This window comes from Nerophis lumbriciformis, linkage group LG07, assembly GCF_033978685.3.
Source record: "Nerophis lumbriciformis linkage group LG07, RoL_Nlum_v2.1, whole genome shotgun sequence".
In the NCBI taxonomy this organism is placed as follows: Eukaryota; Metazoa; Chordata; class Actinopteri; order Syngnathiformes; family Syngnathidae; genus Nerophis; species Nerophis lumbriciformis.
The window spans coordinates 47635593-47657392 of NC_084554.2; the positions used below are offsets into that span (position 1 = coordinate 47635593).

The 21800-nt window shown below is 37.9% G+C and overlaps 1 protein-coding gene across 1 annotated transcript; it reads left to right on the forward strand.

Moving 5' to 3' along the window:
- Positions 1–6213: 6213 nt before the first annotated feature.
- Positions 6214–16877, forward strand: eif5a (eukaryotic translation initiation factor 5A). The gene is made up of 5 exons (XM_061964992.1): positions 6214–6328; positions 12146–12333; positions 12426–12530; positions 15724–15855; positions 15928–16877. Exons 2-5 carry the CDS (start codon positions 12166–12168, stop codon positions 15991–15993), a joined length of 471 nt encoding a protein of 156 aa, XP_061820976.1. The 5' UTR covers positions 6214–6328; positions 12146–12165; the 3' UTR covers positions 15994–16877.
- Positions 16878–21800: the final 4923 nt, after the last annotated feature.

Sequence of the window (21800 nt, forward strand, 5' to 3'; positions counted from 1 at the left end):
CTATGTCTCCCGGCTGGCCTGGGAACGCCTCGGGATCCCCCGGGAGGAGCTGGACGAAGTGGCTGGGGAGAGGGAAGTCTGGGCTTCCCTGCTTAGGCTGCTGCCCCCGCGACCCGACCTCGGATAAGCGGAAGAAGATGGATGGATGCACCAATTTTGTCAAGAGGAGTGGTCAAAAATTCAAGCAGAAGCTTGTGGATGGCTACCAAAAGCGCCTTATTGCAGTGAAACTTGCCAAGGGGACTCTCTGTAAGGCACCAGTTCCATTGGCAGCAAAACAGGCCCAGAGCATAATACTACCACCACCATGCTTCACGGTAAGAATGGTGTTCCTGGGATTAAAGGCCTCACCTTTTCTCCTTCAAACATATTGCTGGGTATTGTGGCCAAACAGCTCAATTTTTGTTTCACGTACTTACTTTACTTACGTACTTACTTACATGTAAGAAAATATTAACATTGCTGTATGTATACTTTTGACCCAGCACATTTGCTCACATTTTCAGTAGACCCATAATAAATTCATAAAAGAACCAAACTTCATGAAAGTTTTTTGTGACCAACAAGTATGTGCTCCAATCAGTCCATCACAAAAAATAAGTTGTAGAAATGATTGGAAACTCAAGACAGCCATGACATTATGTTCTTTACAAGTGTATGTAAACTTTTGACCACCACTGTAGGTGTTGAAGACCCCGAAAGGGACAAGCGCTAGAAAATGGATGGATGAAAGTTTAAAAAAAAACGTTTATGGCTGAAACTCTTTTGGGTCCCGGGGAGCTTTAAGAGGGATCCCCAAGGGTTAAGAAAATCCCCAACTTGACCCCAGCAGCGTCTGACAGCATCCCCACTCAGACCGGCCTTTGGAGCTCCTGTCCTTTGCCCGTGCGAGCCGCCTCCGTGCCGTGTGGTGCCAATAAGAACCAATAAAAACACGCCGAGAGGGGACAGACGGGACTTGTCTGCAAGTGGCGTGCGGACAGAAAGGCGGAGTCATGAGCGCGGTCTGCCCGGTGCGTTCTGTCAGCATCTTTTTAACCCACGGTGGTCCAGCGTCACTCAGGAAACACATCCGTGCTACTTGGACATGTCTTTCCCACCACTGCCACTCGGGGTGAGCAAAGTGCACCTGTGGACGCCCACACGAGTCCATGCATATCACGGGTTAGTTCATCTTCCACGGATTACTTTCATTTTTAGAGCAGGAGTTGGTCTCCGACATGAGCACAAACACCTTTTTTCGTGAGGCTCCTCTTTGACTTATTGCGTTGACGTGCAAGTAGGTGTGCAACAAGCCTTCGACGTGCACAGGACCTTCACTTTCATGGTGGACTTCCCGCGCTGGCTCTCTCTATACATATATTTACACTGTATATCTTACTCTTCACTTTTAGGCAAAGACAAAAAAAAACACTGAAAGCTTAGCTGTCTTTCTACGGATTAAAAAAACATAGCTATGACAATTTCTTAAACAAACAAAAAAAAAGGTCGACACTTTTTATTGTGGTATTTGTATTTCAATTTTTGTATCAAGACTGTGAACAGCTGTCTCTGTGTGTGAGTGAGTGTGTGTGTGTGAGAGTGACAGAGTGTGTGTAGGGACAAGTGTGCACAGATGTGTGACATGCATGTGAGTGTTTTCACCCTCGTCTGGATCACTGGAATCAAACCTCAAATCTAAGGACACACATCGGTGATGTTGGAATTCTACAATAAACGTCCTCTCCTTGTACAGCATCAACACCTGTGTGGCTCTTTTTTGGTCTCCTCGTCTAGTGGGGAAGACCAGTAACTAGTTACAGTTACTATTTACTTTATTTCAAAAGTAACTCAGTTACTTACACCAAAAAGTAATGCGTTACTGTGAAAAGTAACTATTTAGTTACTTCTTTTTTTCCCCCTTTTTTTTTTAAGGCTCCCATTAATGCCCTTTTAGCCTTCATTTCAGTACTGTTATTGCACTGGAGAATAATACAATGTGTTGATCAACTTAACATGCATTTGCATCACTGAACTCAGAAAGCAATGTGGTCTACATACAACACACAAAGACAAAGATATGTTTCAAAGGGCCAATTTATTTCCAGGCCAGAACAAATTGACAAAACTATTTTAAATAGCTGCAACATAATGGCACTTTAACTTTAAGTAGATAGGATCTTTGATCCAAGACACAACTTACATTTAACTAAAATGTTATTTTCTTTGTGCTCGACAAAAGAAAAGTATTGAGAATGTCTCCATGTTAAGAAACTCCATTTCTGGCTTCACCGTGATGTCTTGTTAGTTGTTATGAGAGTAGCGTATGTGTGTGTAATCCTACTCTTGATTATAATGGTATTCAATATTTCTATCTAACCTACTTAGTTTCCAACCTTGTCAAATGATATGAAAACATCTGTTAATCACAAATAGTGATTATTTAACACATAAACCCTAGGTTTAGGTCAGGCTGGTAAGAAAAATAAGTACTAACCAAATATACAGCATAAAAGGGACCGACGAAAAATACAATGTATGTGCTAAAATAAACTAATTATTGGTAAATACGTTTTCTCACAAAAATGTAACTAAAAAATAAAGTGCCAACAAAATTCAGCTTTAGAACCATAGAAACTTCTCAACGACTTCAGCCTGTTTGAAGTTGTCACTACTGCCACGAGTGGTGGGAAAGTGTATTACAAGTGAGTATTGCTGCAGCGCAGAAACATCTTTTCTAGCAGCCCTAGAGAGGGCACTGGCCCTATGGTTAAGAAACACTGTTAGAGAAGATGCTTTTATTCTCTATTGTCAATTAAAAACATTTGCTGATGTTAAAATAGTTTGTACTTTACACGAGGGTCATAGTAAGTAATATTTAGTTAAAAATGTACAACAGTCATGTATGGAATATACTGTAAAGATTCTAGAACACTCCAAAATGGGATTTCAATTCGAATTTGAATTGATATTCTACTTCCTGTCTGCATGGTCAATTAAAATTTGTCGAAAATGTAATTGGAATCCTACATTCCAGAAACACATATGTTGGACTCATTGAAGACCTGTTCTCTCTCTCACACACACACACACGCACACACGCATTGTTACCTTCTTGAGACCTCCCAAAAAATGCCTACCTCTTTAGGACCACCCTTTCTAGATATATAAAGATTAGTATTTACAACATTAATAATATATACATACTATGCAAATATAAAAAAGGTAAGCTTTTAGTTTTTTGATGTTCGTAATTGGTTTTTAATCTTCATTATTTACTAGTATGTCTCTATATACTATTTTTTTTTTATTATTAATTTTGGACAAAAGGGGCACGTTTCAATTTCTTACACACACTTGTTATTACATATGTTGACCAGAGGGGGAGCACTTCAAATTTTTTTACACACTTGTTATTTCATATGTTGACCAAAGGGGGAGCACTTTTAAGACCGACACACAGTCAATTTGAAAAATCCCTCCTTTTTGGGACCACCCTCATTTTGATAGATTTCCCCACAAGGGGTGCAATTGAGACATTCTCTATTAGATGCAATAGTTTTCCGTACTAGGACCATGATTTCGGTCCTAACTTGTTTACCGGTCCTCATAAGGAAGGTACTTTGTACTTGTTGATGTCTCAAGAAGGGTAGAAATACAAGAACACACACACACACCTATGGACTATTAAGATAAATCAAAAGTCATGTAGAAATATGATGTAAAGCAGTGCGGTGGCATGGAGGGGAGACATGCTTTATCAGTATCATGCAGTATTATGTTTTCAACCCCACTTCCAAAAGCTTTTTTGATAATGACTCCCTCATTTTGAGTTTAAAAAAATGTTTTATTCATTTTTTTAAGCGTTTTATATAGTGTGTTCCTAGGCTGAGTGAATGTTGCTGATCAATTTAAATGTGTAATTATTTATTGAGTTTATTTAATTAAAATGTTCAGTATCGTTTGGTTCAAGTTTGGTCAAAAATGTCATTTATAAAATCAGTATTTTTTTATTTTTTTTTTTATTTCAGGCAAAATGACGCACTTCAAATCTCTTACAAACTAAAACAATGTAATAAAGTTATTCTGTGTTATAGGTTGAGCTATATTTATTTGTTGTTTTCTTTAACGTTAATAAGGATAGCTAAAATTATGTGCGAAGCAAACTATAACTTGCTACCAAATAATGTACAACAATTCTTCTCAACTAAAGAGAAATATAACCTTAGAGGAAAATCTAATTTAAAACATTTATATGCACATACAACACATAGAACCTTTAGCATATAAGTATGTGGAATTAAATTATGGAATGGATTAAGTAAAGAAGTTAAACATTGTACTGAAATGATCCAGTTTAAGAGGTTGTTCAAATTAATAGTGCTTACAAAGTACAAAGAACTATGATAAATACTTTCAACCTTATTGAAAATAAGATATTCTTCATCTCAGTATGTTAATAATGACTGACTTAACTAATTACATATTACAAAACTGTTGTATTACTCATTCACGGATGTCATTTTACTATAAAAAGGTCAGTAAATGAATGTATATATTTGTAAACGCTCTGAAGTGGGAAAGGGGTAGGATTAAAAAAGCTTTGCTTCTTCCTACTCCTTTGTTACTGGGTACTTTCTAATACGTTGCTGCCTCGGAGACTTTGTACGTGTAAGTAATGTGCAACAATGATTATTTGATACTTGTTTATATTGACAAATATCACCTTTTATTGTTCAATGATTATTACCTTATAGCTTGTGTGCTATTGTGTGCTTAGCTGTTGTGTAGCTGCTAGCTCCTAGTTGCCTACTCTTTTTTTCAATATTTTTTTAATGTATTTTTTTAATTGTTTTTTTTTTCATACATTTTTTTTAGACTTGTCTAATGTTTTTTTTGTCATAATATTTAATACAATACATGTTTTCTACTAAATGTGACATAAATAATCACATAAGGTCGGTTTCTAATGTTTATTTGACATCATATTTAATAGTTTTTCAACTTGTTTATTAAGTCGGGGTCCACATAATCAATTCACAATTATTCATGCTTTTATAACAAACAAAATAAGCCTCTTATAGAGTGAATTGGGATTGTAATTAGAGATGTTAAATGCTTTAAAATGTAATATCGGAAATTATCGGTATCGTTTTTTTATTATCGGTATCGTTGTTGTTGTTTTTAGATTAAATCAACATAAAAAACACAAGATACACTTACAATTAGTGCACCAACCCCAAAAACCTCCCTCCCCCATTCATTCACACAAAAGGGTTGTTTCTTTCTGTTATTAATATTGTGGTTCCTACATTATATATCAATATATATCAATACAGTCTGCAAGGGATACAGTCCGTAAGCACACATGATTGTGCGTGCTGCTGGTCCACTAATAGCACTAACCTTTAACAGTTAATTTGACTCATTTTCATTAATTACTAGTTTCTATGTAACTGTTTTTATATCGTTTTACTTTCTTTTTTTATTCAAGAAAATGTTTTTAATTGATTTATCTTATTTTATTATTATTTTTAAAAAGGACCTTATCTTCACCATACCTGGTTGTCCAAATTAGGCATAATAATGTGTTAATTCCACAACTGTATATGTCGGTATCGGTTGATATCGGTATCGGTATTTAGTGCACCAACCCCAAAAACCTCCCTCCCCCATTTGCTTGCTCATTCACACAAAAGTGTTGTTTCTTTCTGTTATTAATAATATGGTTCCTACATTATATATCAATATATATAAATAAAGTCTGCAAGGATATACAGTCCGTAAGCACACATGATTGTGCGTGCTGCTGGTCCACTAATAGTACTAACCTTTAACAGTTAATTTGACTCATTTTCATTAATTACTAGTTTCTATGTAACTGTTTTTATATCGTTTTACTTTCTTTTTTTATTCAAGAAAATGTTTTTAATTTATTTATCTTATTTTATTTTTTATTTTTTTTAAAAGGACCTTATCTTCACCATACCTGGTTGTCCAAATTAGGCATACTAATGTGTTAATTACACAACTGTATATATCGGTATCGGTAATTAGGAGTTGGAGAATATCGGATATCGGGGGAAAAAGCCATTATCGGACATCCCTAATTGTAATGTGTCATAGGGTCGGAGAGAATGCTCCAGAATGTGCTTTTTTTGTTGTTGTTGTCTTGTTTGAGCGCGCCTATCTGACGGGTTGCCATGTCCGGCATCCAACCTGGCATCCCGGGCTCGCCAGGCCACCGGCGGAACACATAAACAGCCCCTCCCCTCCCCGCTCTCCTCTACGGATGCTGCAGTGAGTTGAACGCGCCTGCGCACATTCGATCCTCTTTTTTTCTTGGAAGGTAAGTGTGGCATGGCGCGTGTTTCTGCCCAGGGGGAGAAAAGAGGGGAAAATAACGGTCCTTAGCCGAGACCGTAGCGGACGGCAGGGATGCTAATGTTAACCCCCGGCCGGCGCGACGGCTTTTAGTCGGATATATTAGTCCGTGTTTGCGTGCGTGTGTCCGTGTTGGACGCTGGCAGGCTTAATGAAAACGGGCACGCGGCCTTATAGCGGCGCCCTCGCTACAAGTCGCTTGTCATCCTCTCCGCTAACACGCCCGTCTTTGCCACGAACGTGTCCGCTCCCAGGTCGAAAAGGCTTTTATTTAGTGGCCGGTTAAAAACGTCACGGTTGTGGCCCACTTTTCCCCGAGCTCGTGTTTTTTTTCTACTCACGTTGATATGAATGGAAGATCTAAGGCGGCTAGCCGCTGTTAGCATGTTAGCTCGCGCTGATGCGCTCGTGCGTCTCTTCGGCTAAATATGAGCGGAACTCTTAATTTAGCTCTCTTTTTACTTGAATCCCCTCCAACCGCTCCTAATGTGTGGATAAATTTATTCGAACGGTGTCAATGTACGCCGCACTTTTAAACCACCCCAACATTAGGATGCATTAAAGAAATTAAAAAATGACAGGCCAGCTAGCGTAAAGTAGCATATGCTAATCAAACTGTCATGGCAGCAAGTTTAAACTTCACATTGTCAAGTGTCTAATCTCCTGTTTTTGGTGCCGACACGTAGGACTGCTGGTGAAATGACTTTTTTTAAATTTATATTTATATTATTTAAAATGTGTTTTGGGGACTAAATAAGCGAGCGGCCAAGCCTCGTGCTGACGCGGGCACGTCGTCAGCGCGTCCACGTTTGTGTCGCTAAAAGTTGCATTTTTGTCCCCCCCTCTTTAAATGACTCTAGACCAAGCTCGTCGGCGTCATGTGCGGCTTTTTATTCAAAGTACGCAAGTAATATGTCGTCTTTATTTAGGAGAAACTTCCAAATAAGTTTTTGACATGTTGACTCCGTCTAATCTTAGCTCCACTTCACCGCTTGGAGAAGCAATAGTTTAAGCCAATAAGCCATAACACGTCTGACAGGTGAATGAGTGACAGTCATTAGTAAATACATGTTATATTTAATTGGAATCCTCCCAACATTCCAGAAACATTTATGTTAGACTCATTGACATCTGTTCTTTATCGCTCACACACATTCTTGTATTTGTTACCTTCTTGAGACCTCTGAAAAATGCCTACCTCTTTAGGACCACCCTTTCTAGATATATAAAGATTTGAATTTACAACATTCATAATATATACATACTATGCACATATAAAAATGTAAGTTTTTAGTTAATTTGGGGGAGGAGGGGTTTTTGTGTTTGATTGGCTTTTAATCTGCATTATTTACTTCAAGTTATTGCAGTATGTCCCTAGATGCATATTTATTTTAATAATTTTGGCCAAAGGGGCGCAATTCAATTTCTTACACATTTATTACCGTATTTTTCGGACTATAAGTCGCAGTTTTTTTCATAGTTTGGACAGGGATGCGACTTATACTCAGGAGCGACTTATGTGTGAAATTATTAACACTTTACCGTAAAATATCAAATAATATTATTTAGCTCATTCACGTAAGAGACTAGACGTATAAGATTTCATGGCATTTAGCGATTAGGAGTGACAGATTGTTTGGTAAACGTATAGCATGTTCTATATGTTATAGTTTGAATGACTCTTACCATAATATGTTACGTTAACATACCAGGCAAGTTCTCAGTTGGTTATTTATGCGTCATATAACGTACACTTATTCAGCCTGTTGTTCACTATTTATTTTAAATTGCCTTTCAAATGTCTATTCTTGGTGTTGGGTTTTATCAAATAAATTTCCCCAAAAAATGCGATTTATACTCCAGTGCGACTTATGTTTTTTTCCTTCTTTATTATGCATTTTCGGCAGGTGCGACTTAATACTCCGAAAAATACGGTACATGTTGGCCAGAGGGGTAGCGCTTCAAATTTTTACACACACTTATTTCATATGTTGACCAGAGGGGGAGCACTTTTAAAACAGTCAGTCCATTTGAAAAATCCCTCCTTTTTAGGACCACCCTAATTTTGATCGATTTTACCACCAGTGGTGAAAATGGGACATTCCTAATAAATGCAATGTTTTTCTGTATTGTTCACCGGTCCTCATATGGAAGGTACTTTTCCTTGTTGATGTCTCAAGAAGGGTATAAATACAAGAACACACACACACACCTATGGACTGAGACTTAGGCAAACTTTAACTTTGATGATCCACAAGGGAAATTGTTATATTATCATACTATAAGATTCTATTACTAATAAGATAAATCAAAAGTCATGTAGAAATATGATGTAAAGCAGTGCGATGGCATGGGTGGAGACATGCTTTATCAGTATCATGCAGTGTTATGTTTTAAACCCCACTTCAAAAAGCTGTGAACTAACGGGCACGTCGTCAGCGCGTCCATGTTTGTGTCGCTAAAAGTTGGATTTTTTTCCCTCTTAAATTACACTAGTCCAAGCTCGTCAGCGTCATGTACGGCTTTTTATTCAAAGTGTGTGGACGACAGCACGCAAGTAATATGTCGTCTTTATTTAGGACAAACTTTCAATTAAGTTTGACATGTTGACTCTGTCTAATCTTAGCTTCACTTCACCGCTTGGAGAAGCAATAGTTTAATCCAATAAGCCATAACACGTCTGACAGGTGAATGAGTAACAGCCTTTAGTATATACATGTTACATTACATACATATGCAGTCATGTTGACAAGTTGCATTCTTTTGCACATTTATTCTAAATATGTCAATCTGCAACTGCGATTAAGATAGTTAAAAAAAATACTGTTATGGCTGTTTTCTATATTGAAGTTACTTTTTAATTGTACTTGAATGTGGGCTAATTAAGTCATGGAGGAACGATTGACACCAAAATAAAAGCAAAAATCAAATGGTAATTGGAAGAATCACAAATTAACCAAACCGGTCTAATGCAAAATATCTTAAAACAATTCATACCATTTGTAAAGACTTTGAAAAAACTTTCCAATCGAACTTGAATCATTGCCATACGCCAAATATGTGATGTTTACTGTTTTTAATGTAACCTTGCTGCCCTCTTGGCCAGGTCTCCCTTGGAAAAGAGAACTTTGATCTCAATGGGATTTTTACCTGGTTAAATAAAGGCTAAAAAAAAAAAAGGGGGAGCTACGAATATTGTGACGTTAAAGAATCAGTCGGTTTTTTGTCTTGAATCATCCCTTAAGACGAGAAATGTGCGACCTATATTTTGGAAATTCAAGTTTAAAAAATCCTAGCTCCCTTATATTCATTCATGAAATAAAAAGTAAATGGATTAGTTCAATAACTCAACGGAAATCACTTAAAATCAACTTGGTAAATTAGCGGATACCATTTTGAATACAAATTGTGAATAGTTTAAAAACCTCAAACAGCATTTAGAGCAAATAATTGTGCAGTAGTATGATATATTCTCACTATAGAGGAGTTAGATAATGTTTGTGGATTTTCATAAGGGTGACCTCGGACTGTTTTAGCTAGCACAAAATACATTATTGAATGCTCAGATTGACTTCACATTCCAGGATTATAAAGGCATGTATAAACAAACATCTTTAACGAAAGGTAAAGCGTTGCAAACTTTAGGTGTAATTTTGTATGATTTTAGAGATTTTGCATGTTGATAAATGGCACTTCCGGGAATTTCAAAGTTGAGGCACTTCCATCATCAACCTCTGTCCTCAATTAGTCCAAAAATACTGCCCCCACACAGAATATTGACACACATCGCAAACCGCCTTGTTCTGAGTGGGCACTAGCGATAAGTAGGTCAGCGGCCAATTATCCCGTACCCAACTCTAATGTAGTTTATTTGTTTGTTTCAAGCCAAGTTTTCTCCATACTAACAGCCCTTGTTACCACTGGGTCCATGTATGTTTTTCGTCTTGGAATAGAAAAATAATTTGAATAATCAATGTTCCTCTTTTTCTTTTCTTTTTTGGTTCGATAAAAACAAAAGTGATCGTTATCTGAAATTATTTTGAAAATTGGAGATAAAACGGTGGAAAAATATATTCTCTATTTCTTGTTTAAGGTTTGGACAATGTGTAGATTTCACATGCGCAGTGTCTCTCTTCAGTATCCTCGTCTGTAAGTGACCCGGAAAAACGGAAGACGACAAACGATGTCTTCTAAACAAATATTCTACAGTCAAGAGTGTCCTTTTTGTCCTAATGTCCACAGACATGAACAATTTATTGACTCTCCATCGCGCAGGCAAACAGGTCTTTGTAAGTCTTTTCTTCTTCGGTTGTTCTGGGTCACTCACGAAGATACTAAAGAGACGCCATACCCGTTTCCCATACAAACATTGTATGGGAAATATAGAAAAATTGTTTTCCAATTGTTTAATATTCCCATTTTCGATGTTTAAAACACTGATAAAATCGGATAACAATCCGTTTTGAGTGGGTTTTTTTTTTATTATGAAATAGGGAAAACATTTCACTTTTTTTTTATCCACCGCAAAAACGGATGACAGGGACGTACATTGACCAGACTGGAGATCAGTTCCAATTATCGGCTTTTTTGTTGCCTGTTTAGTTTTTTTGTATTTGGATATTATTTGATGTGACTGTAGTCTGAAAGCTCTGGTCGCCTTAATCCGACAATACCTCTTTAAAATGAGCATAAAACAGGCTAAATTAATATTTAGGAACTCACAAACTTACCGTCTACGACTGCTCGCCCACACGCTCTTTGGAGCAGACCTCAAAGCAAGTCTTCCGCGAATTGCGAGAGCCAAAATGTTTGCTGTCCTCTGTAATATTCTATGGGCAATAATTCCTTTCAGAAAATGCTGATTTAATTTGCACAGAATCCTTGAAATTGCCACAAATGCGGCAGCACTGATACCTACTAGAATTGAAGCATACGGGTCGGATTGTGTTCACATTAGACACACTTTTTGTATTTTTTTAATTTATGTGAACGATTACATAAAAAGATCAGGTTTTACAAAAACAAATGTAATTGGACATCCTACCCTACAATGTGAACGTACACATAGAGATGTGATTTGTGGCTCTTTGAAAGGAGCCAGGTCTTCACGAGCCATTCCTATTCAAAGGGCTGTAAATGACTGGCTCATTATTTCTTAAGTAACTTTCTGACAAACAGTCACTATAGCAGTTATAAGATTTGCATCAGAATAATCTTGCACATCTCAACATATCCTCTACAGATTGGAGTTATTCTGAAACATGTTATTTCAAACATGCATACAGCATGTTGATGCATCATATTATTTATAGCTCTCTTTGCAACATGTTTGTAAAGGAGTAGGAAGAAGCCAAGCTTATTCAATCCCCTCTACTAAATAAATTCTGTAGATCACAAGAAGAAATATAGAAATAAAGATTTAAGTGTGAATTTCAAAATGGCGTGTACACCTGTACTACCTAACAAATCCACCACAGAACAATTATCCTGCACGGGTGTCCCAACTGGGCTATTATTTGATGTGCTATCATTGTTTTACTATTTATAGATATTGCTAACCTTTTTATTTACATTCTGTACATACTACTGTTAATCTTGTGTGCTAGTATGACAACACAAAATGGCCTGCAAGCGACTGGCTCGTAACTGCAAAACGCTTTTCATCGTTCACTCAAAAGACGTGTTCATTTGCAAACGTCACATCTTTATTTTGACTATTTTTATTTATTTATTTTTTCATGTGATTAAAACTGAAATGAGTCCATGTCTGTGAATGTTTTAGCAGCCCAGAAGCATCGCATCATGTCAGATCCCGATCTTGACTTCACGTCTGGCGAGTCTGGCGCCTCCGCCACCTACCCCATGCAGTGCTCTGCTCTGCGCAAGAACGGCTATGTGGTGCTCAAGGGACGTCCCTGCAAGATTGTGGAGATGTCCACCTCCAAGACCGGCAAGCACGGACACGCTAAGGTGAGACCCCAACTTGGGCTTATTAGTAAGGGGTCACTGGGTTGTTTTGACTGTCTAAGATGAATGAACTAATGTTTGGTGTGATTGTGCAGGTTAACCTGACTGGCATCGACATCTTCACCCAGAAGAAGTACGAAGACATGTGTCCCTCCACCCACAACATGGATGTCCCAGCCATTAAGCGGCTAGACTATCAGGTAAACATCTCTGGAACGCACTGTGCACTGAAATGTGACCTCAGGGTGCTGACTTGAGGGTCCGAAGAGACCAGGAACTCGACCCCACTTGAGACGTCCTCCCCTTTCTGAAATGTATTTGCTCAAACGATCAAACTTTTCCAGCGGGGAGTCAGTTTTCCTGGTGTAATCTATGACACAGTCTTGCTGGGTACCGTATTTTCCGCAGTATAAGGAGATAGAAGAGGAAGAAGAGGAGTATGATTGCCTGAGAAAGTACAGGAACGAGGCAGGGGATTTAAAATATAAGGCGCATAGAATACACGCTACAGTAGAGGCTGGGGTTACGTTATGCATCCATTAGATGAAGCTGCGCTAAAGGGAATGTCAACAAAACAGGTCAGTCAAACTTTATTAATAGATTACAAACCAACGTTCTGACAACTCTGTTCACTCCCAAAATGAATAAACAACTGTTTTATTATTTTCCCCGAGGTAAAGTCAGTGACGTATCTTTTAACAGCAAGGTATAACATGTAGTGCAACATTTATATCACATAGTGGAGGGCAACTTTTCCCTGATTCAATAAATACGTAAAAAACAGTGATACTGTTGCGGTAAATCAAACGTTAGTGCAATCACAATATAGTAACACTCGAAATAGTGCAGAGCAATAACAATATATCAATAACTCAACGTTGCTCAAACGTTAATGTCACACGACACAACACACAAAATAAACATGTAAAGCTCACTTTATGAAGTTATTCCTCATCCACGAATCCCTCGAATTCTTCTTCAGTGTCCGAATTAAACAGTTTGGCGGATACGGCATTGAAGTCGTCATTAATCGAGTCAGTGTCGCTGCTGCTCTATTCCCGTGTTCTACTGCGTGACTGATCGTCTTAAGTTTAAACTGCGTCGTAAGCGTGTCTTAATAGGAGCCATTTTGGGGTCTTTACATAAGCAAACGCCTCGCTCGGGATGATACTCGAAACCGATTTTCCCGGTTGTTCGATAAGAAAAGAACAGTCCTCGGACTCGAATCCCTTTTTGAGAACCGGTACCCGTTATCGAGACCACTATAGTAAAGAAAAAGAGTTGGTTCTTTATTCGAATCCCTGGGAACGAATCCCGTCCCGACCAGAAATGCCCCGTGAGACATCACAAGAAATGACGTCACGTAGCTCAGTCATTAGGCGCAGATAGGGAAAGCAGGAAAAAAATGGACCGGAAAAAGCGCTCCAAGGTGTAATAAAGTTCAAAACAAAAGGTATAATCCAATGAATAACTTTACTGAGAGATTTGAGCAGGGTACAAACACATGACGAACACTTTTACGACCAACCGGAAACATAGCAACCAGGCTAGCAACGCACCTCCTTTACGGCAGCTGTCGCGACGTTCTTAAAGCAACTGCAGCACTTGCATATATATACAACATATATGACATGATCTCCCTCTTCTAACTTTTGTTTTTCTTTCCTTGTAAACAAAACAAAATCACAATGTATATGTGTTGTCTGTCTATTTATAAATAATGCAGATGAGGCGTGTTGGCTGAGTTCTTGACAGCGTGCTCATAACCTCATTCTTAGCTGCCGGGTGGCGACATGCAACAACACTTTTCGGGGCGACCACGCATGCTCGTCACTCCCGTTGCATGCTGAGTAGTGTAGTTATATTCCCTAGCTCATAACATCACATCTTTCCCCCTATAAAGAAATAATGTTAACTCAATCAATCAATCAATCTTTATTTATATAGCCCTAAATCACAAGTGTCTCAAAGGGCTGCACAAGCCACAACGACATCCTCTGTACAACTCAATAAAGTGTACTTCTTTTTTTAGCTTTAACTTTTCTTTTTTTAACATTGTAACCACATTTGCAAACAACTTTTCTCTTCATAGAATTTTCTTTCAATAAGAGAAATAAAGTGCAAAAATGTCAAAGCATCATAACAAACAGTTATGTCAAATAGCAGCAGAAGTGCACTTTTTGGAGAGCTGTATTATTTTCCGTTTTGTGCCCAAGAGACTGATTTTATTTAACACTATTATTTATACACCTATAGTGATCACAGCGACAGGTTGTTTTTGTGTTACTGTATATATTTGTTTTTTTGAAAAATCCCACTTAATATACTTTGGGTAACAGTCAATATTTATTTTATTTTTTAGGGGGGTAACAGTCAATATTTATTTATTCATTAGATTTTATTTTTTTCTTATATAATAAAAGTGAGCTTTTGTTAAACCAAATATTGTGTGTTTTTTTCCATATACAACAACCTATCTGGACTTAAGAGAATCGATAAGGAATGGGTTCGATAAGAGGATTCGATAATAGGCTCGAACTCGATAATTTCTTATCAAACATCATCCCTACGCCTCGCGCAGTCATATATCCCAGCATGCACCGCGCGCTTCTTCTACGGGGGGGCGGCTGCTTACCGTACAAGAAGAACTTCTTCTACGGGGGAAAATAAAGTCGGCGGCTGCTTGCCGTAGTTGTTATTGATTGAAACTTTTACCTGATGGAGGCTCAATATTGGTCCATATATAAGGCGCACTGTCAGCTTTTGACAATATTGGAGGTTTTTTGGTGCGCCTTATAGTGCGGAAAATACAGTAGATTTTGTTAGTTCCAGATAGGGCTGCAACAACTAATCGATTATAAAAATAGTTGGCGATTAATTCAGTCATCGATTCGTTGGATCTATGCGCATGCGCAGAAGCAAAAAAAAAAAAAGTTTTGTAATTTAATTTTTTTTTTTAAACCTTTATTTATAAACTGTAACATGTACAAACAGCTGAGAAACAATAATCAAAATAAGTATGGTGCCAGTATGCTGTTTTTTTGATTTTTTTTCCAATAAAATACTGGAAAGGATAGAAATGTAGTGTCTCTTTTATCCGATTATTAATCGATTAATCGAAGTAATAATTGACAGGTTGATCGATTATCAAATTAATCGTTAGTTGCAGCCCTAGTTCCAGACCTTTTGGGCTGGATTGTAAAATTTGAAGCCATAAAGATGGCCCCCGACTTAAACAAGTTGAAAAACTTATTCGGGTGTTACCATTTAGTGGTCAATTGTACGGAATATGTACTTCACTGTGCAACCTACTAATAAAAGTCTCAATCAATCAAAACCCTTAGCTCGGACTGGTGTGAAGGCGGTAAAAACGTTGTGGTCTTCTCGTCGCAGTTGCTCAACATCACCGAGGGCTTCATGTGCTTGATGAACGACAGCGGCGAGCTCAGGGAGGATCTGCGTGTTCCAGATAATGACCTGGGCAAGGAAATCGAGTTGAAGTTTGAGCAGGGTGAAGAGTTTGTGGTGAGTGCAGGTCGCCATCTTGTATGTTGTCGTGTCACATGACCCCACTCAGATGTTCCACGTGTGCCGCAGGTCACCGTGATGTCCGCCATGGGGGAGGAGTCTGCTGTGGCTACCAAAGTCCAGGCCATCAAATAAGGAGATGGACTTTGCAGCCCCCTGCAACAAGCACCGCCCACAACCAGTCTCTTGCATTCTCATTGGTTCTGTCACCAAAGCGTCGGCCTCCACCGAACATCAATCATTGTTTTCATTTCATTATCTCTCCTTTTTAATTTCTCCATTTGCTGTCGGGAATGTTTCGGTGCAGCTCGCTGCCTGATCACTCACTTTTTGTTGGTAACAAAATTGACTTTATATAAAACGACTTCAAAAAATAATGATCAGCTGCTCATTCCTGCTTTATTTTTGCCTTGAAAGTGTTGCTCACATTCCTGAATGTTGACATAACGGATTCAGCTTTTGTATCATTTTTAAACATTAGATTTAAAGCTTCTTAGGGAGGAGCAAATTAAATGGGGGTGTTGTCCCAGTAGATAGTAGCTACCGGTTCTGGATGCCCCTCTCGCGGCCCTGCTTTCTGGTCTCAGTCAAGCGTCTTCGTCGCTGAGATGTTGGCGCAGGCGAGCACGTGAGGCCCACCCCAGCGTGACAAACATCCAACAGAAGTGTTGTTTTTTTATTTTACTGTCTGCTTAGACATGTGATTTAGCCTCAGAACGACATGAGGGTCCCGTGCGCTCACCTTTAACCCATGGAGGCATATGAGGCCCCGCCCCTCTGCCCGCAGCCATCCTTCCAGTACTAAACGAGTGCTTTTTTTGTTTCAATTTTTTAAGGGCGTTGCAAGTGTGGAAAAGCATTGTGAGCTTCCAAAAATGTGGGAGGCAGTTTGCAGTGAGCTTTCAGTTTGAGGAACTCAATCTGGTTGGGGGAGGGTGGCAGGCGCAAACTTTTTGTTCACTCGAGGCCTTTTGTCACCTGACTGGAGATGGCTGAAATAAAACGTTATAACAAATTGACCAACTCTGCTTTTGTGTGTGTGTTGATTTGAATACCTACAAAATGGACTTAAAATACTGAGGTTGTGTCTTATTACTACCTGCCTGGGTTCAGAAACGGTCAGCCCAATGCTGAAATGCAAACCGACTGCTACTTTGATGAATCATTTTTTCCTTAGCTGAGTCAAAAACAATTGGATGGATACATCAGCAGCTGTGGTTCTCGTGACTAATGCGTGGGTGGAGGAAGGTTAATGATTCACGTGGTGAGTTTGGGTCATCCTTGGACTGGTGGTTTGAAGAATAGAAACATAAGTAATGGACTTATTGTAATGGCACTCATACAATGTATGAAATAGGTCTTGTAGTTTTTATTCATATATGAGCTTGTCAAAATACTTGACGTTAATCCTGTCACCATACAGGTTAATCAAGGTTTATACCGTTTTATATTTTGTTTCCTTGTGTAAAATAGTGCTAAAAATAACCACAGTACAGCAACGTTTTTTTTTTTAACTTTAATTGCTATTGTTTTGTTCGACTCATTCATTCATGCGTGCGCATGCTCAGTAGCGCTGGGTAGCATTTTTTCAGAGTAGCACATACTCTCAGCAATATCAGACAAACGTAAATGTTTGCAATGAAAATGATTTAGAGTTAAACCCGCTATGGAGACGTTACTATTAAACAGCGTTGTTTAATAAAGGCGTATTTATGTTGCGCTGACGTTTGGAGAGAGTTTTTTTTTTTAGTTTTTTTTATTGAACAACAAACATACATTTATAATTCGTTCAACAGTCAAGGCACTTTCAACAAGGAAAAAAAACAAGCAAATACAGAGAGTATTAAATATTAATAAATAATACATTAAAAAAAAGACAAAAAGGACTACCTAAATCACTTTAAATGTTTTTAACATCAATTTAAGGGCTTTTGTACTCTTAATCATTCTCCAAGTTTTGATTGATCATTGTAAACCATTAAGCCAATTAGAAAATGCAGACCTTACTTTCATAAATCGGCATTTATGTAGAAACATTTTTGCCTGGAGCATAATATAGTTGACAGTCGTTTATAAAAATACCAAATTTGATGTCTTCTATATATTTTTTCTTTATAAACCTTTATTTACAAATTTCAACATTTACAAACAGTTGAGAAATAATAATCAAAGTAAGTACAAAAACAGTACAAAACAGCGCCAGCGGGTTGTAAATTCAAAGTAACTAAAATAGAATGCAATATATATATATATATATATATATATATATGTATGTGTGGGGAAAAAAAATCACAAGACTATTTCATCTCTATACAGACCTGTTTCATGAGGGGGTTCCCTCAATCATCAGGAGATTTTAATGGGAGCATTCACATACCATGGTTTATATAGGGCACAGAGTGGGTGGGTACAGGCTGGTGTAGGGGTGTGGTGATTGGCTCATGTGTTACCTAGGAGGTGTTTCCGTCTGTGGCGGCATGCTAATACAATTTCGCTGCGCTTGTTGAGGGATGACAGGTCTGGACGGTATATGATAAACAGTTTCTCTTTCAAGCATAGGTTGCATCTTTTATTACCACTATTGTAAGGTGTGCTGGATGCAAGAATTTGCCATGTTATTGAGTATTCAACATTATTGTCTTTGAGGTCCCAAATGTGTTTGCTGAGTTCTATGGTATTCCGCAGGTTTTGGTTCCTGAAAGAAGCCTTGTGATTGTTCCATCTGGTTTTAAACTCTCCCTCGGTTAATCCTACATATGTGTCGGATGTGTTAATGTCCTTGCGTGTTACCTTAGATTGGTAGACAACTGATGTTTGTAAGCACCCCCCGTTGAGAGGGCAATCAGGTTTCTTGCGACAGTTGCAGCCTTTGTTGGTTTTGGGGTCGCTCTGTCTGGGGGCCGACGGCTCATTTGCAATTTATCTCCTTCGATATCGAAGAATTTTACCCTTCCATCACGCAAGACCTACTGACTCAAGCACTAGACTTCGCCTCAGACTACGACTCAATCACAGGCAACGATAGAAACATCATCATCCACGCAAAAAACTCCATTCTCATCCACAACAATACACCATGGCAAAAAAAGAACAATGCAACATTTGACGTCACTATGGGAAGTTTTGACGGAGCAGAAACGTGTGAACTCGTTGGGAGTTTCCTCCTCTCCCAGCTCGCTAGCCTCAACCTGAACCTTGGTATTTACCGTGATGACGGACTGGCAGTGTGTCGCGCCTCGCCAAGGAGCAGCGAGAATACCAAGAAGCGCATATGCCAAATTTTCAAAGAGAACGGCCTACGGATCACAATTGAAGCCAACAAGCAAACCGTCAACTTCCTCGACGTCACTTTCAACCTGAGAAATAACAGCTACCAACCATTCACTAAACCCAACACAACACTCCAATACGTGCACCATGACAGCAACCACCCACCCACCACCACGAAAAGAATACCTACCGGAATTAATAAAAGGCTATCGATGCTGTCATCTAGCAAAGCTGAATTTGACCAAGCAACCCCCCCGTACCAAAAAGCTCTTGATGAAAGCGGATACAATTTCACCCTCACCTATGAACCCACGCCAGGAAACCAACCAAAAAAGAACAGAAAACGAAACAACATCATCTGGTACAACCCCCCATACAGCAAAAACGTCTCAACTAACATTGGCCACAAATTCCTCACTCTGATTGACAAACACTTTCCCAAAGGCAACACCCTAAGAAAAGTATTCAACAAGAACAACATTAAATTGAGCTACAGCTGTATGAACAATATACGACAAATTATCTCAAACCACAACAAAACAATTGCAAATGAGCCGTCGGCCCCCAGACAGAGCGACCCCAAAACCAACAAAGGCTGCAACTGTCGCAAGAAACCTGATTGCCCTCTCAACGGGGGGTGCTTACAAACATCAGTTGTCTACCAATCTAAGGTAACACGCAAGGACATTAACACATCCGACACATATGTAGGATTAACTGAGGGAGAGTTTAAAACCAGATGGAACAATCACAAGGCTTCTTTCAGGAACCAAAACCTGCGGAATACCATAGAACTCAGCAAATACATTTGGGACCTCAAAGACAATAATGTTGAATATTCAATAACATGGCAAATTCTTGCATCCAGCACACCTTACAATAGTGGTAATAAAAGATGCAACCTATGCTTGAAAGAGAAACTGTTTATCATATACCGTCGAGACCTGTCATCCCTCAACAAGCGCAGCGAAATTGTATCAGCATGCCGCCACAGACGGAAAAGTAACACATGAGCCAATCACCACGCCCCTACACCAGCCTGTACCCACCCACTCTGTGCCCTATATAAACCATGGTATGTGAATGCTCCCATTAAAATCTCCTGATGATTGAGGGAACCCCCTCATGAAACAGGCCTGTAGAGATGAAATAGTCTTGTGATTTTTTTCCCCACACATACATATATTGCGCTCTACTACGGTATCGAGCACTATTTTTTGGATAACCTTATTAAGACATATATATATATATATATATATATATATATATATATATATATATATATATATATATATATATATATATATATATATGTATATATATATGTATGTTTTTATATATATATATATATATATATATATATATATATATATATATATATATATATATATATATATATATATGTATATGTATATATATATATATATATATATATATATATATATATATATATATATATATATATATATATATATATATATATAACAAACAGTGCAAAGCCATATGCTCTAGGGCTGCGAATCTTTGGGTGTCCCACGTTTCGATCCAATATCGATTCTTGGGGTCACAACTCGATTCAAAATCAATTTTTTTCGATTCAACGCAATTCTCGATTCAAAAACTATATTTTCTCGATTCAAAAGGATTCTCTATTCATTCAATACATAGGATTTCAGCAGGATCTACCCCAGTCTGCTGACATGCAAGCAGAGTAGTAAATTTTTGTAAAAAGCTTTTATAATTGTAAAGGACAATGTTTTATCAACTGATTGCAATAATGTACATTTGTTTTAACTATTAAATGAACCAAAAATATGACTTATTTTATCTTTGTGAAAATATTGGACACAGTGTGTTGTCAAGCTTATGAGATGCGATGCAAGTGGAAGTCACTGTGACACTATTGTTCTTTTTTTTATTTTTATTTTTTTTTTATAAATGTCTAATGATAATGTCAATGAGGGATTTTTAATCACTGCTATGTTGAAATTGTAACTAATATTGATACTGTTGTTGATAATATTCATTTATGTTTCACTACTTTTGGTTTGTTCTGAGTCGTGTTTGTGTCTCCTCTCAATTGCTCTGTTTATTGCAGTTCTGAGTGTTGCTGGGTCGGATTTGGTTTTGGAATTGGATTGCATTGTTATGGTATTGCTGTGTATTGTTTTGTTGGATTGACTAATTAAAAAAAAAAAAAAAAAAATGTTTTCAAAAATGAGAATCGATTCTGAATCACACAACATGAGAATCGCGATTCGAAATCGAATAGATTGTTTTCCCACGCCCCTAATAGGCTCACTCAATTTCAGTAAATAACTTAAATTTGGAACACAGCATCATCGTTTTCACAGCTTTTTGGTTGTTAGAGTGAGAGAGAGTTTTAACGTAGAGTTCTAAATCTTTTTTAAAGGCACAAAAAACATGTGGGGTATTGACAAACTTACATTTATGAATATAAAACTTAGCCAATAGTATAATGAGGTTGCAAAGGTAAAAATCATTTTCAAAATTTTTTTCAAACAGTGTAAATCCAAATAGCACACATTTGTCATGAATATTGTCCAGGATGAAGCGACAACATTGATGCTTTTATTTTTTATTATTGATTCTTTTATTTTTTTTCTGTATCGTGTAGTTATAATTATATGCTTTTACTTGTAATTGTATTG